General features: G+C 34.5%; 1 protein-coding gene across 3 annotated transcripts in view; it reads left to right on the forward strand.

Annotated features, from left to right (window-relative positions):
- LOC113505853 (cytochrome b561) overlaps positions 1–19,738 on the forward strand; it is a 72,806-nt gene that overhangs the window by 855 nt on the left and 52,213 nt on the right. For 2 of the 3 annotated variants that reach the window (XM_026888703.1, XM_026888697.1), the window contains exon 2: positions 12,731–13,131. In XM_026888703.1, coding sequence (XP_026744504.1) covers positions 12,977–13,131 — 155 coding nt within the window. In that variant the 5' untranslated portion in view covers positions 12,731–12,976. Of the gene's footprint in view, positions 1–12,730; positions 13,132–17,248; positions 17,513–19,738 lie in introns of those variants that run through there. The other variant, XM_026888729.1, reaches the window with a different exon arrangement.

The following is a 19,738-nucleotide window of genomic DNA, read 5'->3' on the forward strand; positions in this document are numbered from 1 at the left end:
TACCGCTATCTGTCCTTCACCAGGCTCTATCTCATGAATAGTTATAGTTAAACAGTTTAAATTATCACAGATGATGTATTTCTGTTGCCGCTTTACCAAAATGGAAGCAAGAAAAAGTTTTGAAAATTTGTTTAAATTTAGATAATTTGTAGGGAATATTCAGTTTCGCAAATCCATTCGATTACATTTTTTTTATTACATTTCCTCACATCTATGATATTAAAATACTATTTTAAAATCGTTTCCTGAAACCGCGATTCACGTTACAGTTCGGTGTGACGTCGTCATTGGTCTGTATCCGAGGCATGAACAAAGTGCGAGTGAAATAAGCCATAACATAACGAGTTGTATTATAACCGCGTTGTTTTACCGATAAAGACGAGTATAGCCGGTTATTTCAATTGCAAACCTAGGAATTCCTGAAGCCATAACTAAGGAAATTTTCATACCAAAATTCAGGGAAAAAGTAATTTTACCAGACTGTCGTATATTTTTCTAGCTAGGTGAAGTTACTCTGTTACTGCAGTTTATCAAATGTAGACGTTTGTTGAAAACGTGAGAGGATCTTACGATTGTTTTTTTTTTCGTTATGTCTCGTTCTATCCTATTTCGATGTAGATACCTAATTATTAATATTAAGCGAACAAATATCATATCATCTCTAGTCAATTATTGATAAAATCTACAATCAGTTAATGTTTTTGTGATTATATTAGAAACACAAAGTTATAAACTACACGTAACTTTCACTTGTTGAAATTATTACTTATCATAAATATTATGCAAGTTATGGGCACTAGGAAATATCGGGAGGCTTACAACCATATCATAAATTGAAATTATACTTAGTGTTACTTGTGGGAGGGAGATGCCGCTCTACAAAGGAAGTGTGCTCTCTCGCTTCCACGACAGTGGCAGTTTTACTTGAAGACGTGGTGTTACTCAGTTGCAGACTTGATTAAAACCTTACTTCTTCTATCATTACGTATTTATAGAATGGCCGGCCGGTTTTATTAGCTAATAGATTACACTTTTAGAGGTGCCTCGTATTTAATGAGTGCTTCCAGAAGTACTTTGTACAACAAATTAAATAAACATTTATTCTTATAAATAAGTTAAGTTAGTTTGAAATTTGGTCTTTTCATCTTTGTTAATAATAGAAAGCGATGAAAGCGTTTGTATTCAAATGCAACCTTGTTTATTAATCCGTAAATTTAATAGACTTATTTTTCGTTCAGACATTTTCTTTCAGTTTCTGGTTATTCACGGCGGTCATCACGCATTGTTACAAGAGATGGGTTTTAAGGCACTGTTGGATATAACTTCATTATATCGTCCAGGTTCCCGAACGCTGCCCATCCATGTTACACTGCAAAAACATATAAAGGGACACAAGTCCACAAGTGATGAGACTGATGAGATGTCTATGATGAGTTTCTGAGATGAGGCATCTAGTCTCATCACTTGTGGACTTGCATTACCTGATAAAGTTGTGTATTTAATTTATTAGAAACAAAAAGATATGCTTATTTTTAAGATTGCATTCGTGGATAATCAGGTTTCAAGACAGTTTCAAGGGTCGACTGTCGACGCCGCGGGCAATAGTTGGTATTTAATAAAGCGTATGAACGCTTAATTCTTTGGGTCATTGTTTCTTGCAAAATTTCTACACCTACTATTAAGTAATACCATGTAACGAACTCTACCATATCATTCTGTATAAGCCGCAGTTATCGCAAATATTGTTTAGACAGAAAATGAGCGCACTTCACAAACAAGCGAACATTCTGACGTTATCTCTCACTATTTAAACGTATCTAAGAAAACATCTGTTAGCAATCTATTTTCTTGAAGTAAAATGCGTGTCGCGTATAACTTTCTCGGCAGAAGCACTTTGGCAATCTTAAGTAGAACCTAAATGTTTATTGATAACGGTTTTATTCACCGCGAATTCGTATTCTGACTACTGATGCAATTTCTGTTATACAAGTAACTATAGGCATAGATATATACTTGTGTCGTCCTTTGCATTCAATACGGCGGTTGATAAGTTTGGAGTATACCGGCGGTTCTTTGTACAACTGTATCAATGATATTTAAAAGTAATTTGCATGCGATCCGTTCTCTCAATGTGTTCTGAAGGGGAAACGAAAGCGAAACATTTACTTGTTTGTGTGAGCTCATCTTTGTGAGATTGACAATGGAGTTCAACTATATGAGATTGTTTTGGCGGGCTCAACATTAAACTGTAAAATGACAGAAACTATAGTCATAATAATAGCTTCGTTCGATGTATTTCTGGTCAAAGACTAGGTATTCTCAAATAAAGATTGAGCAATTATGCACTGATTTCGACCTTATTCATAGCTGGTTGAAAATTCCACATAATAATATTTGGCCGTGTTTCTTCACGTTATTTTCCAGCACTGTTATTCTATCTATATAGTACATTAATCCTTGCATAGTTTTAAAATTAAAATCATAGTAATAAATACACGCAAAAACACAACTAAGGAAAGGAAAATAAACTATTTTGCTGATCCGTGACTAATCAATGAACCTTGCTATAGTTTAACTTCTGTGCTTAATCATCGCAAACCAAAGAAGCATCTTCACGAAAACAAAAATAGCAACAGTAACATACTAAAAGTAGCTATCTAAAATAGTTGATATATGAGAAGGTCTACCTATGTCTTTAAGATATTTTAAAGTAGCATTGTTGCAATTCTGAAAGAGCGAGAGGGCACTACATGGTGTAGAGCGGCATCCCTCTTCTAAAACTACAATTACTACTTTGGGGAGTGCTGGTAGACCCTCAGGGCCCCAATTATAGTAAAATGAAACTGCTTATTAGCATTTTGTCAACACAATAATTGCCAATTATTAGAATAATACAAATAGTGCAATATTAATCTAATTTCCATTTATTCTTCGGCCATTGTAAATAGCAGAATTGGGGCCCAGGAAATGAGATCCACGCTTTATCGATGTCTCATATCTCGGATTTAAACCAAAATGTGACAGTAAGATACGTGGAATGTACGATCGGCATCAGAATATCCTGTTGTTGTCTGCCCGTCTTGTTTACACATCCCATTCTTTCTTAAACGGTCTCACTTCACTACTTTCAATTGTATTTACTTCAGATAGTAACTCTTTTCGAAGGTCTATCTTTCGATGTTGACAAATTGATAGACTGAAGGATTGGGTTATCTATCTGTTTGTCTGGTAAGTATTTACTGCAAAACCATAAAACCATTTTTAATTAAATTTTATGGTAAAGTTGCAAGCAAATTACTTCCTGCATATCGCTGTGAATGTTTCAAAAGTAATGTATTTAATTCTAAAAGTATCTTGAGTGTTTGTTAAGTTACTTTAACTTAAAGAAATCGATCTTATAACTAGGGATTATTAAGTCAGGTATTTAAAAAATGTTAGTAGTTAACTAATTTATTTTCTACTGAACAATGATTTTAACATCCAATATAAAAAAAATCGAAATAATTCATTACTGAAGCTCCTAATAAAAAAAAACATCAAAGTTTTGGGTATTCGTAGACCTTGCTACGAGTGAATTTTCCGTAGCGGGAAAGCCTTCGCTACAGCTACAAGGTCGTTCTGAATAAGCCTACTTTATTATAAGGCTTTATTTAACCCTAGTCTTTTGTTAATTCACTGCTTTGTGCAAAAGTGGGTTATTTTTTATTAACCGTCCTCGAAAATTTCGCTTGGTATTCATTTTCTCCCAATTTTACCTTACCTTTGCAAAAAATGCTTTATTAATAACGAGTATATTGATGAATTAATTACTTACCGTACTTCAATTTTGAAAAATTTGTTGTTTTTCTCTTTCGTTGTTTTTATTGTAAATGTGCGTAGGTACACATTTTTGCACATAACCGTACCAGACTATAATGCTTTACTGGCTGGTTAATATTACTGGTTACCTTAAATAATACATGCTGGAATGCTTTAAAAAAAAACTCGACAGCAAGGCATGAAGGTTAAAAACTCTTTGCGCTACTGTTCATCCCTAGAGTGTTAAGAAAAAAACAAATCATTCAACTTTTTTTTTCACAATCCGTTTTCAAGAAGTGATTGAAATGACTGAAGGAAGTCTTGTTTTAAAGTCACAGATAGTTTCCATTATCCTGAAATTGTATTGTCAGAGAACAATAGTCCTTATATCAAAAAGAATATTGGATGTATTAATAAAAGGCGGGCTTTGAAGAGGGTTAAAAGTTATTGTTGATGAAATTATAATGTCTGAGGAACGACAAATGACTTCTTCTGAGGAAGACATATAAGTTTTAGTTTCCAATAATATTTGCGCCCTCACGGTATAAATCTTGCCTGATTTAATTTAGATTGTTAATTTTCATTTCCGAGAAAACAACTAAATATTTCGAGGTGAAATACGAGGTGGCAGGTTCAATCAAAATTTCATCACAATCGGTCTAGCAGGTTTAGGCACAAGATTACAGAAGCAGAAGTAAGACCAAATGATTAAAATAACACTGGTATTCTGTACCAAAATAGATTAAGAACTAAAATAGTAAACTACGTGTAAATAAACAAACAATTAGTCATAAAAGGGCCACACATATGCCTTAAGAGTTATTTCGGCTCGTGAATGTTTACTTTGAATTTATTTGATGTTAATGCCAGCGGTTTATGCTAGGAAACTGTTCTTCCAAATCCTGTTATTCAATTTTCAACTCTACGCCTCTATGATAAGAGTTTGACTAAAGGTGGTACTGATAAGCGATCAAATATGGATTCAAAATTAATTAGTATTATGATAGTGATATCATTAATATGGTTAAAGCATCACATGTCTAACAGAAAGGTTCAACAAAATTTCAGTCGTTTTCTTAAAGTTAATTTGTAACAATTGAATTCGTAATGTAAATATTTCCCGGGCCACACCTATAATACAATTCCCCACAGAAATCATATAGACACTGTGCAGTAAATAAATTCAAGTTGTTAACTAATTAATCATTGATGGAATTAAAATCGTAGTCTAGGAACAAAAACATTAGATTATTAATATTATTCAACGAAACATTACGGAGAACAACATTACAACATTTATAATATTCTACAATATTTAAATGACCTAGAAAGGTAGAGTTCAGCTCATTTTAATAACAGTTGCAATATTTGCTCTCTGTTCGGCAATATCAACGTAAATGGCACCATATTTCCCAATTTACAAATCTAATTTCGTATGAAATAGCCCGTGACTTCCTAAGAGCACTCCGAGGTAACACAAGCGTACAAGCGTCTTAATAAAAGCCGCCAAACGAAAATATATTTTATTACTTTGTCATTATGTAATATTTTTGTTTGACATTTTTATGTGGTTCAGAAGGGGACTGGGTTCGAGTACGGTGGGATATAATCAAGTGGGACCACGAGTGAGCCCTTTTACTTTGATGACCATTTTCCGCCACAATTTGCACTTTAACTCGTTGAATTATTATGGGGTTTTGATTCTAAAATATTCATGTTTTAATTTTCTTTTTTAGCTCTCAACCGTTAGCTGTTATTTTGTAGCTAAGGATTATATTTTTTCGTAATACAAATGTTTTTTCCGGCTATATGGGACGGGACAAAAAAAAAGAAATTTTCTCTATAGAACGTGCTATCGAAAGTCCAGTGTTTATCACAACTACTGTGTAAACGAGGCGAAAATTAAACGAATCCCCTAGTTAATTAATGAAATGACCTGTCACATTTCCACTCTCATCGGTCCCCACCGTCCCCTTATGTCACGGTATGACACCGTTCGTGGGAGTGTCACAATTTCACGTCATTCGCTTTAATGACGCCCCCTGTCACTTCCGCGGGCACAGTAGGCACATTTTTATGACAGCTAGGGAGGGAATTACTATACAAATCGCTGTTTACATTACTTAGCTCCCTCCAATAACTTCCTGTATTGTTAATTGTTTTATGGCCGTCATTTAACACAGGTACATCTTCAAGGTATGCCTTATAATATTTTTCTGCGCAGCATTGATCGCATTATGCTCACAGCGTGAATAAAATATATCAGTTCCTCATTAGGCATGTCGATGTCCTATAAATGTAGACTGAGATCATGTATCTTAATTAAAATACATGACACTTACAGCAGCGTAATACGCATGTATAAGTATTATAGACACCAATATGTCGCTCAAATAAATTGCGATGTTACCCGAGGTAGGACGGATCTAGGCGCGTAGGAGAGCCTTCCCCAGCGTAATGATTTGAGGCCACTAAATTGTTCTCTTCCTCGCTCCACTGCCGTTCAATAATTGTTCTTATTCCCCGACATATAAGTCATGGTTTCATTTGACGTGTGAGCTCGGGAACGGGAATCGCTGCAGCCATCAGGATGACGAATTGCATTGGTGTGTTGCTAACGTTGCTAACACACATTCGTTCTTAATCGATAAATTATAGGAAGCTATGAGTTTTTGGAAGGGATATCGATTTTCTAAGTGCTCTTTACTTTAGTAGCTTGCTTTACTTGGAACGGTGGAAACGGTTTTCGTGGAAAACGTATCGAGTATAATTATTTTTTCGTTTATAAAGAGCTTTGTGTATCACAGGTGCTCGGTTTAGGTGGGTTCATTGTGCCGGTGGTATTTGAAGTATACAGTATTGACATCGAAGACCTTGATCCATTGACACACTATACGAGTGTGGTATGATTGTATCACTTCCGATGATGTTCACACTTGACATTTAGTTCAGTCGTTGATTATTAATACTAACGTGATTTTAATTGTTATCTATTCTGTGAACGTTTTAACAGGCAATTGTGTGATTAATTACATTTTTCTATCTATTAAGGGGTGACTTTCTAGCATTGATACTAATAGTTTCTTTTTGTTAAATGATTAATATTATTGAGTCAATTTGAGCTTCACAATAGGAGTAGTAATCGGTTTGATGATTTCTTCTTTTAGATCGAATATTTTTGAAATAATTTATTTTGCGTTGATTCTGTTTACAACGTCATCATCCTGAAAGTATAAGGAAGATACTTATATCGTAAATTGTGTTTCGAGACAGCTTAAATGACACCAGTAGGCGTATGGTAACGAATTGCAATAGGGCACCCATTTCTAGCTCACTTAGTGATGACGTCATCCAATTGGACCATTTCACAGATATGAAATTAAATAATTGAATTCTTCGTTGGCTAAAGTTGTTATCTTTAGCAGTAAAAGAAGAAGGTTTGCCTATAGAAATAAAGTGCATACGTACACATCGTTCCAAAGATTAAATTAAATGCGGAAATTACCGAAATGTTTTCCCACTTTTGTGAACGCCAAAACTTTTCAATTTCTATAATTATCTACAAACTTTATCTACGTAAATCAGACAATTTCAGTATCATTATCTGTAAATAAACCTAAAATCCAATTCCAGAACCTTTAGAGATAAGATTTAGTAATTCTCATCTCATTGTCTACACATTATAAACCATATCAAATAAGTAAAATTCTAACTAAAAAAAAAATGTCGATCGCAGAAACATTTCACTTCTAGGTAACTTAAACAAGAATCTTGGTTCCTTAATAAACTGTTTGCAAGGACTTGGTAGCTGGGTTCGACGTGCTTGAGAGTCGTACCCTCATTTGAGTCGCGCCTCTCGTGGGCACTCGGTCCTCTTCTGTCCTCCATCCTCCGCACTTCGCACACTCATCATTATCTAGCTCCAACACGTATGAAACCCTTTTAGTATTATTTTTCTTCTATTCTAAGGACTACAATACGTGATGGTTAATATCAGTTTTTGGTATCAAAATTAATTTACTTGTTAACTAATGTAAATATTATGCAAGTATCTATTTATTTAATCCGCACTGAAATAACTTATAACGCATATGAAAGGATGAAGGGTTTTGCTGATTAAAAACTACACGATATTAAAATCCTTGAAGATAAATTGTCATATTAACTTACGATTTAAATAAGTTAAAGAAATGAATCAACATTACCTATTCGAGAGCCAGTATAAACTTCAACAGCGCTGTGCAGTTTATGATTTCGGAAATTAGCAAACAAACGACTTAATATAATAACGAAAACGAATGAACAAACTTCGTTGTACTGTACAAACACATGGGTTGGGTAGCAGAAAATGCAGTGTCCACGCTTGGTTTCACCTCAATTTGTGAAGCTAGTACCAAACAATAACAGAAAATTGAAGTCTTTAACTGGAAACGATGTCTGGAGAAATTGTGGCTGCTTGGAAACTTTACAACGTTAAGGATTTGAGGAGCATCCACTACACAATAACACAAGCAGTTCTTGAATTATAGCACCTCTATTTCGAAGCAGTAAGGTCGGTTTTCGTTGTAACTGTTACGTAAAGTATACTTTGGAAGGTATTATATTTTTGGAATCCTAGAAATTGTGGAGCGTAGCAACTCGAACCGTGGAGACGAATTTTATTGAGGTATTTCATAACATAGGAATGTAAATGCCATGTTTCTTGTCATAACTAAGCGGAAAAAATCTTAGTAACTTAATTGAGAAGCTCCACTTTTTTAAGTCGGTTAAAATTGGTTTACCGTCTTATTGGTTAATGGTGTAAAGTGTTGTTTGGAAATGATTATGTCTAATGAAGTATTAAGGTCATATTATGTTCGGGATTTCGACCGGTACGATGATAAAAATATGGATCCGAGTATATTTAAGAAACGTCTCGAGATTGACAATGGATAATCATAACAGAGAATTTTGATTTACAGTTAGTATTCATCTCATAAATATCTTAATTAAATCTAGAATATCAATCGTGATCTTAATAAATGTTGTGCAAATTTTTAAAGTTGAGATATTCTGCAATTTTGTTTGTATTGTGTCATTTGTCGTTGTTTGCATATATTAAATATTAATTAATCAATTTAAGTTTGTATACTTTGGGTCTTCTCTAAAATAAGCGATTCATCTTAAGTTCACAAAATGTGGTAAGAATTGAAGTCGATTTCAAGACCTAAAAATGTTATGCAATAGATATAATTCTATTGTGGAATATAAATATAAAATATCTGTTTGACAATACTTACTAAAAAAATAACTGTCAAATGTTTTGAACAATTGTTACTATACCTAAATATCATTTTAATTATATAAATATTTAAAATAAACGCCATACCGTTAATTAGACTAATCACAGAAATAAATTTGTCGGTGGCTGAAAAATAATTCCCAGAAATTTACTTGTCACTTAATGGATTCGCTTATCTTTAGCCTATGTGTACGGAGCCCTCTCTATCGCATCTCCACCTTGCTCTTGCCAGGACTTTTAAATATTCATGTAAAACACCGGCCTTAACTTGCATCACCATTATTGGATATCAGGTATTCCCTGTAGCTTGTAGCGGAGAATTACTAATTTATTTGTTGCCCCGAACAAATTCCGTTCTGAGTGTCTACAAAGTAATCTTGCCCCCTGGGATCGCTGGGGTAAGTAATGTGCGACCCCATACTATATCCCCGACGGGGAAAAGTGTGAAAACCGGTCAAGTGCGAGTAGGACTCGCGGTACTGATGGTTCCTTACAAATCGGTTAAAGAAAGGTGAAAAAGAAATGTCGCACATTAAATTTATAACTGTAACGATCGTTCTTTTTATTATTTTCGGTTATAGCGGCAGCAGAAATACATCCTTTGTTCATTAGATAAGTGGACAGACAGACAGTGGTATCTTGGTAATAGGGTTGATGTACAGAACCCCAAAAAGTTATTTACACATTGTAGGCCCTTAAGGGTTTTATACGAGTCCCTGAAGTCTTATGACGGTGCGTTTATTAATACTTGATATGCACGTTTTAGGTGTGACACGGGTGTATTAAGGTTTATTTTTTTGTAGAGATTTTTTGAGCCTTCACTTTTTTTACAATGTTTGTTCCTTTTTTATCGAAGTTTTTGGCTGTGGCGGATCCTCCTTCATGTTATATTTAGATTTAAGGCCTAATAGTACCTTAGTGCAGATAAATCCGAGATTCCTTTACTAAACCACTACAGAACGTATTAGGTTGATATAGTAAGTATAAATTAAGGGCAGGGTAGAGGTAGACCACCCACTAAGCAAGTATGTAAGCGAAATGAGGGTTTTACCCAGGATAGGTAACTGAGGGCTATGGACTATAAATAACAATGATTACTCCCTTCATAATACAGGTTACGTGTCCATTATTCATCCATAAACTTAGACATAATTACATGTTTTCAGGTACCTGAAAAACCTGAAAATATATAATTATATTTTCTGCGGTCATGAAAAAAACTGGTCAAGAGCGAGTCGGAGTTATAATACTTAAGGTTTGAACAAATAGGCTAAATAAAAACTAATCGGTAACAAAGATTGAACACCGATCATATTTGTGATCGTAATCACTATTGCTTAATCTCGACGTTTCTTTTGTGATAATAATTATGAGTAATTGTTGTAGTTATAAGTAATTGGTGAAAAGTCCAACTGTCTTTTTACCACGGTTTATGATATACAGCCTGGTGACAGACGGTCGCGCTGCAGAGTCTTAGTGGTTCGTTTCAGTTTTTACCTTTAGGGTACGGAACTTTAAAAAATCTGTCTTATATGTATAGGCATACTGTACTAAGTTATTCTTTTTGGCGAGTTTTTTTTCACACATCGGCATCGAGCCTCAAACTAAGCAAAGCTTGTATTATGAGCACTAGACAATTGATAAACATACTTACGTACATATTTCTAATTAAAAACGAAGAAATTATAGACAAATTACTCCCAGGCACAACAAATGGCTTGTTCCTCAAACACTTGTTGTGGGTGGGAATCGAACCCACGGCCTCTGGTATAGCAGTCAGGGCCACTAACCACTAGTCTAACAGACCAGTCAAAATACATCATACACTGCTCATTTTACCTTTCCGTTTCGTCTGTCTCTTGTAGAACAGTAATGTAATACAAAAAACTTGCTGCTTCATACTAAAAGAGGAAAGTCTAGTTCTAGTCTAGATTTATAGTTATAAAGCTATTTCCTTAGTGGTCAAAGTATTACACGATAGGTGACGATTAGATGCTGCCTATCGTAAAACATAAAATTTATATGCACTTTAAAATAAATAGCTGTAGTTTCGTTGTGTATTTGCGTCTTATGTAGGTATCTGGGGGCTTGGCCGTTCGTTACTACAAGAACTATTCTATAACACAAAAGTAATGAACAGTGACTTAATTTTTCACCTTACGCCGATGTGAATGTAGCGAAACGGCCAAGCCACATATTTTGACTAAGGTGTAGAGTTTGTGAAGTTAGGCCTTGTAGAGTTAGGGTGTGTAGTGTTAGAAGCGTGGCTCTACATGAGATCTACTACTCGAGATCTGATAACTTTTTGACAGTGCGAATCATATGAGCTCGTCTTGGCAACATTTTACATGAAAATGTTTTTGGTGGGATAAATTTGTCTTCACGAGGTACAGGTTTGATCCTAACACAGGCCATGTATATGACTTTCAAAGTAACATGTCCTTTCTTCATTATTTTAGAAGACTAAAGACAACTGAAGGAACACATCATGCGGAAACCTGGATTCTAAATTTAAATCGCCAAGCCGCAGTGAGCTTGTGTGGTGTCCCTAGACCTGTTGCGTAAATAGGCTTATTATATTGTAATTGTTCTTTTCATTCAGGGATAGCTTCATAAGATTTAAAGAGACATGATGTTATTTGAAGACATACAATGGGACAGAGCTGGGCCCAGCATGTAGAGGCCTTGTTGAGAACTTTAATCTTGAGTATAATGCTCTACCCGGGGTCGTTTTATGGGAGAATAGATGTGAAAAATCCAAAGTAGATGCAGAGCTATTGCATACTATGTCTATGAAATTAATAAGGACTTCCTAAGACTTTCTAGAAATCTATGGCGCCTGCCTTTATACAATAAATCGATGTAGTTTTAAGTAGGTTAAAATGTAAATACAGTAAGGATCACAAAGCATGACTTGATTCTTAACAAATCAAACACGTCACAAAATACAACGCAACGTAGCATTATTTCATTATCATCAAGGACTTTAAAACGTATTTGAAGAACTTAGGTTATTCATAGGCTATGCAAATAAACAGGAAATTATCAAAGACACTAATACCTTTAAATAATGCTTACCCAAAATTTATCTCCTTTTTTATAATTTTATCCGGTTTAATAATGTATGAAAACAAAAAGTTAATTAAGAACATTTCATTTATTTGTGTGTTAGGAACTGAAAATATGATTTATGAATAAACATTTGTATTGATCAATGAACTTAACAAGAGTTAAGCACGTCAAGACTACCGAAATAAAATGATTTATCGCGCGAGAAGTAGAAATGTTAAGTACGGTAATATTCGTGTAAATCTATTTCGGTTCGAAGCGGTGAAGTAGTGGTCAACGGGCGCGTTATATTGTAAACAACAGGAACATCATATGTGGGGCCCTTGTCAGTCCCTTCCGTAGCGTCACGTCAAGCGAATGTTACAATAAAACTGGGGTGCGGGGCGTTGGCCTTCCTCTCCCTATCCTACGTAAAATTAAATAAAATGTATAAAGTATTTCACGAAAACTCGAACACACTCGTACATCTCAATAAGCAAGGTTTCCGGTCGACGACGTCTGTAACACACATCATCGTTTATTCTATCTCTTCTAATACAGTTCTAAAAGAAAGTACATAAATAACCGTTAAATCGTTTCCAGGTTCCGAAGTTTGTCCGGAGATAAGCCTGCTAGCTGACGTTCGATCGGGAAAGTTGGAAACTGTATCGTCTCCAAGTGCCGTGCTGATTAAATACGAAACTGTGGACTTGTGTTTGAGTGTCCGCCGCGGGCGTTTCGAACTGTGACTTTATAAGCTGCTAAAGCTTTTGTGAGATATCCTCCGGTTGCCGGAGGTGTGAAAAGGTCCTCAAAATCGCCAAAGTGTCTCCTATAAAGTTGTCGGCTATGGACAGTAACTCGGTGTCGCCAATGCCAGAGCTAGCACCGATCGCGGAGTTCGACAAGTCACCGCCGTCGCCGCCCAACGAGGAGGTGCCGATGGACGACCTGCCGCCGCCGCCCGCCACTATATCCCAAGCTGAGGGGAAGAAAATTAAAGTGTAAGTATTCATATTTATATTTAAATTATACATATAAAATTTGATAGTCCATTCCAGTACAACCCTCTAATATGCGTGATATATTTTTGACTGAATCACTTGATCTTCGCTTAATAATTTAGAAGCAATCAAAGAGTCAGGATTTATAGCTATTCATTTATACATGTTGATATTTAGAGGGCACAAAGTGATATTATGACATCATTAAAGTGCTTTATTAACAACAACTACGATAAACATGAAATTAATGGTGCTGTGTATGTTATTAAAAAGTAAAAAAATACATAAAAAAAAGTAAAAGTAATGTAATTATATTTAGTAAATGTCTTAAAAAAGATCTCGATCCGATCTCAAAGTGTCGACAATCAAAGCAACATAGCGCAGAGATCAAAGGACATTTTTTCATACTTCAAAGAAAAGTAATTTTGTAAGTTTCGCTTTCTTTGGAATCTTGTTACTTGAGTTTTTAAAACTTTGACGTCAACTGAGCTTAAGACAAATCAACGGGTATTGTGTCAAGATGGATTTTCTTACAGAAATGATACTAAATTGTGTTAGTAATGGGGTCTCATGAGTCAAAACGCATGACTTTATGAGAATGTGGCTCAATCGTACCGAAGTTACAGAATAATAATTTACACACAAGGATAAAATACCGCGAGAGTCGAATTCTTTTAATATTATCTAAATATATCTTAAAATATATGTACATTCGTAACAAACAAGCGTTATTTTGTACGTAACTGATGCGTACATGCAAGAATTTCTCCGAGCGATCCTAATCGTTTGAACAGGAATGTCTGTTGGAGACATCAACGACAATAGGCCGCTAAATAATTTTAGCTAGTTCCATCATTACATACATTTTAGTATTTACTTTGGGCTCCACTAGTACACTTGATGATACGTCTATAATATTGTAATGATAAGGAAAACTTGTTACTGGATGGATGCGAGCTGCCCAGGACCGGGATGGTTGGCGCTCTTTGGGGGAGGCCTACGTTCAGCAGTGGACAGCGATAGGCTGAGATGATGATGACGAAGGAAAACTTGAAGGTGGATGTAAACGTGGACGTTCTAAGGTTTGGATGTGGAGTTCCTTAATATTTGTCCGATTAAAGAGGTTAGGTGTCACCAAAGGAACAATCTCTACATTATGTGATCACTTATGTCCCTAATTTTATGCATATTATACATGATTATTTGATTATTTTCTCTTTTATATCTGTCGCCAAAATGACAGGGGTATTTTCTGAGTCTAGGTATTTTCTGAAGAAACATATTTGGATTTTTTACTAATTTAATTTTAGGTCCGAATGCGTAAATTTTAATTTAATATAATAATACTATCAACATAATTTATCTGTCGATCTATTAACGATAACAACTTATCCTGATAAGCCAATAGGCAATTAGTATCTGGATCAAATGGTCTACGTCAACTAAGAGTGCCTGTTGCAGGCTGCCTAATTAATTAGGTCAGCCCGCAATTTGATTAGCAAAGCCTGGATGGATTTAATGCAACCCTTAATGGCGGCCCTTAATTAAATTGCTTTCGATTATATAATGAAATGGGCGATAATTTATTTATTGGGATAAGGTTATTTCTGTATTATTGTTGTAAAACTGAAACTGAGGAACCGCTGTTTGTCACCAGCTCCACCAGAGCCTTAGCAGCTAAATAGTTAAAATTCATAGATTACGATTAACACAATGAAAATAAAGTTTAGAAAAAGTTAGGAAAGAAAATATAGTTAGTCCGGAAACCTCAGACACGCGAGTCCGCCACGCTCTTGACTGTTTTTTTTGTTTTCTGATCCCAAGCTAAGCAGAGCTTGTGTTATGGTAACCAGACAACTGATAAACTTACTTATATATTTCTAAATACATACATATTATAGACTAGCTGTTGCCCGCGACTTCGTCCCCGTGGGTAGAAGATATAAGTTGTGATTTAGGTATACCTGCCCGGTTTTTTTCAAACTTTCCATTATATCTTAGCTCCTATTAGTCGCAGCGTGATGGTTTATAGCCTAAAGCCTTCCTCGATAAATGGTCTATTCCACACAAAAAAAAAACAATTTGGACCAGTAGTTCCTGAGATTAGCGCGTTCAAACAAACAAACTCTTCAGCTTTATATATTAGTATAGATAAAATACACCCAGACACCAGAACAAATGATCATGCTCATCACAACATTTGTCCTGGGCGGTAATCGAACCCACGACCTCCGGTATTGTTGTCTCTAAATTTCACTTGAGAATGACAAAGACAACATGATATTAAAGAGAAATGAGGGTTTTCAGTCAGAGTTCTACAGCTGTTGGGATTGTTTAACAGGTTAAGTTAACGACAATAGTTCGCATCCTTATTTCATAGCCGATGTTTAAAAAAAGTCCCTGTTATAATGTAGAGCAAAATTTTGAAACGTTTTTTCTGCTCGTTGCCATTTTATCTTCAAAGCTGTAACTACAAGAACGTAAATATACCTTTTCTGCTGTAAGTTCATATACTATGCACACTCCCAAAGAGTTTTAATACGATTTCTTTGAAGTAAATGATAAAACATGCTCTCGTAGCGACGATAAATGTGACTCAATTTATTTACCTTTGCAAACATTCGACTATCTAGACTGATATGGGTTTATTTACATTTTATTTCATTCGTGCTCTCTAAGAACGAACTTTAAAATTTAAAAAGTCCCGACGAATATTTTATGGATAATTTTTACGGTCCACATGATCATTGCTTTTAAGGTAGGCAACGGTATCGGCAGAAAAGTTGGGATTTTAATTTACCTTCTAGACGTTTTTTTTGTCTTCTTCATGTAAATAAAGATTGTGCTTTAGTCTTGTCTAGCTTCTGTGTCTCCCGAGCTGCGTGAATAATTTGGACAATGAATGTTTCTTTTTTTTTCGAGGTTTTTATTCCTACTGTGATATAACTGATTATTTCTTAGATATGTCTAAGACGCATGCCCGACATAATTGTAGATATAGTAATAAATATTACTATAAATAACTAAGAAGTTTCTGTAGCCGGATATTGATTTTCCTCGTATTCCAATCCCTTCGGCTAAGTGCTCACGAAGATACACATTGGGTAAAGGGACCGTCTATCGGCTTACAACATTATTATTTCGGGATTGGGGAAAGATCAGATATTATATGTATACACTTCTCGATAGTAAGTAGCTTCTATGAAGTGATATTGCTCATTGGTAAAACGATTTGAGAGAATTCTCCGTGACTGTCCGGGTTATATATAGGATCAAGGCAGGATTTTTTCTTTATGTTTTATAAGGAGTCTTAGATTCCGATACGGACAGACCTATGATTATTATCTTCTTCTTGCGGCTACCTAATAATTATAGCTTGATAATTATATTTACGATTTATCAGCCTCTTTTTAATAAGGCTCGTCGATGTGTGGTAAAGAAAAATGTTACGAACATCCCTGCCATTTGTATGCCATATGCTTTTGAAGATACAAAGGCTTAACTAGAAACTATGTTTCACTTTATAGACTACAACAAATTTTAGTAGTGGAAGTATTCTGCGGTACATTTTGGAAAAACTGTGTTCTTCTCTTGTACACTTCAAAAAGAAGTTTTTTATTTGACGTAAACTTTTTTAATCTTCAAACGCGCGCAGCTTGCCCATTTATGTTAGATAATGGTTTGCTAACGGATGTCTTCGCATTTAACCAGCCAGAACTCTTGTTTTATTCTTGTGATTCTAAGACACGGATCACAATAGCTCTCTCGCTATAGCGCTGTCATCTACCGGCTGTAAATCACTTTATCAACCAAACGTGATCCACACAATGCGTGCATCACTAACATCGACCGTCAGCTGATCGTTAAATTTGTTCTTCACGTTTCCACTAGATGGCGATACAAGCACCTTTCCATGGATCATTGGTTTTTAAAGTAACTATCAATAAACTCATAGTCTGTTCATGTTGTATTGCTTAAAAGTGTAGTTTGGATAAAAAAAAAAAATTTTTTCCAAAAATGTGATAGTTGTCTAAATGTTTTTTGTCTCCCTCTAACCTCGAAGTAACTGTAATTGGTGATCTCTGTCTCACGCAAAAGACTGGTTACGTCGAAGTAGGGCGTTCGCGGCGTCCGGACCGAGTCGAGATCTCGGAGAGTGGCGACACGCACCTCGCGGGAAACATGCTCATGTGACAAATTGCCGCCAAATTTCAATTTTAAATTTCGAACTTTTGATTCTTAATCGAAAATTTTATTTAATTAATCGAACATTTCGAACCAGTGTTTTGTGTTGTGTTATTTAAACTTTTTATTGATATCAAGTGATTTTTATTTTGTGAGTTTAAAAAAAAGAAGAAATGGCGAGAGGAAAAAGTCAAAAGTATGTTTCATTTTTATTTCTTAATTTATTTGTAGCTGAATTAGTATTACTTTATTTTAAACCAATTGTACAATAATATTTCTGGGTTTGTTATACCAGTTTTCAAAGAAATTATTTAATTTTTGAAAGGAAAAGAGACCTTGCCAAATATTTTGATATAAACATGAGGGATTAAATTAGTTCTGTGTTATTTATTTTGAATTACGTTGTTTTTTATATGGTTACTTAAAATCGAATTAGTGTTTATTGTTTCAATTGTGTCTAGTTACAGTGAAGACGCATATAAATATTCGGAATGCCGACTACAAGGTCGACGTGATTATTATCGTCAATTTGACGAGTGAGCGTAAATCTCATCTTGGTAGTGGAAGGTAATAATAGGATACCTAGTATACCTACAGAAAGACCTAGACTTTTCCTTCTAATTTCTTGTTCCTAAGTATCTAGAATTTAGTGAAACATCTATAACATTTTTTCGCATCGCTTCTAAAAAGTGAAATCTATTAAAATTTATTCACCAATATTTTATCATGTAAAAAAATAACTATAGTAAAACGGAGAGCTACCCAGAATAATTGTTAGGGTGGCCATAATTTTTGTGAGAACGGTAATAACACGGGATGTTCACAATTACGCCACTTTATGTGCTAGTACTTGTCCAAGTAAGGTTGCCGTTAATGTGACCATGTTTTTATCGATGCGAGGATGACACAAGTATTTGCTTCTAGTTTCTAACGGTTAACCAAGACAGCTTAAGTGTACCTTTGATTTAATCATTTACCTTTCCTACGGGACTTTGTTCGTTCTTGTAACTATTTATTTAACTACTTAAATCTCTTGTTCTTCGTTATTTAATGTCTAAAAAATACCTAAACTAATCTCGAAACACCAAAAAGTAAAACTTGAAGACTAAAAAAATAACTTCCTTTGCAGTTTTTTAAGAACTCGTTTAAAAGATATTAACAAAAAAAAATGCCTGCAGATAGACCCTTTAGAAAAAAAAAACGATACAGTTATAAAGTATACGGGTATATTCGTTCGGAGTTATCTTATTAAATCCAATACTCACCGAGTGGGTCGCAGAGAGGGAGCGACTCAGGAAATGAAATGAAATTGACGCTGTTTATAACGAGGCAGCCACATGAGAGTGTGGATCGTGGAACATAGCTCGTTTAATGGTACACGGGATACTTGTATAGGTACATCGTGATGCAATAACAATATGTGGTATACTTCAATTAGGCATTAGATAGGCCAAAAAGTGATTTTTTTAGATTTAAGTTACTGCCAAAGATTTAGGTTTTTTTTTTATAAATGGTAATGATAAGACTATGCAATACTTTCAATATTTCTCTAAATTAGAATACTAAAAAAACACAAAAGTAAAAAAAAAATGAGTTCTCATTTTTTTTGAGGTTATTTCATTTTCAGATAATATTAATATTGTCTTGTAAAGATATATCCTTCACAAAAATCTTCCTGAGCGCTAAATACAATAAGATCGTGACGTGTTTTCATACATAAGACGTATGGCATTAATGTAAATATTGTCTCCAGTGTTAAATATTTGGTCACGTTGTCTACGATTAGTTACGGTAAATAAATACATTTTACCGCACCAGCTCGTCCTCAAAACACATATAAATTATCTTTTTATTAGTTTTTAGTAAATAAAGTTATTAGACTGCAGCAACTGTCCCATCTAAACAGAAATTATCTTATCTGTAAGTTTTAGAATTCCTAAGAAAGTATTTATTTAAAGTCGAGATAAAAGTTGAAATTTAATCACTCAAACAGGTTTTAATCATTCCGTTTAGTGTTATATATTCCATATATTCTTTATTCTACTATTATACTTAAAGTTTCCTGTACTATAAATTAAATATAGCGTTTCTAAAGCATTAAAGCAAACATTAATTACATCGAAAAGCCAGAGACCCTGAAAATAGTTAAAAATTTAAAGGTTAAATGATTTTGCATTCATGAATCGTGTATCTATTTTGCAACAAATCTAATTAAACTTTAAAAGATATTCTCATCTTTACAATCATTTGTTACTTGGATATGCAAAGCTATAATTCCGTCCCTGTTCGTCATTACGATTACCATATTTTCATCAAAATTGTCAATAGCAATTGCTTTTCTTTTGCTTTCACCTATTCTTTTATTTATGTCTGTATGCTGTTGACTATGGTCGTGAAAACTTTACTGTAAGTTTAGTTCGTT

This window comes from Trichoplusia ni, chromosome 2 (assembly GCF_003590095.1).
Source record: "Trichoplusia ni isolate ovarian cell line Hi5 chromosome 2, tn1, whole genome shotgun sequence".
Taxonomy (NCBI): Eukaryota; Metazoa; Arthropoda; class Insecta; order Lepidoptera; family Noctuidae; genus Trichoplusia; species Trichoplusia ni.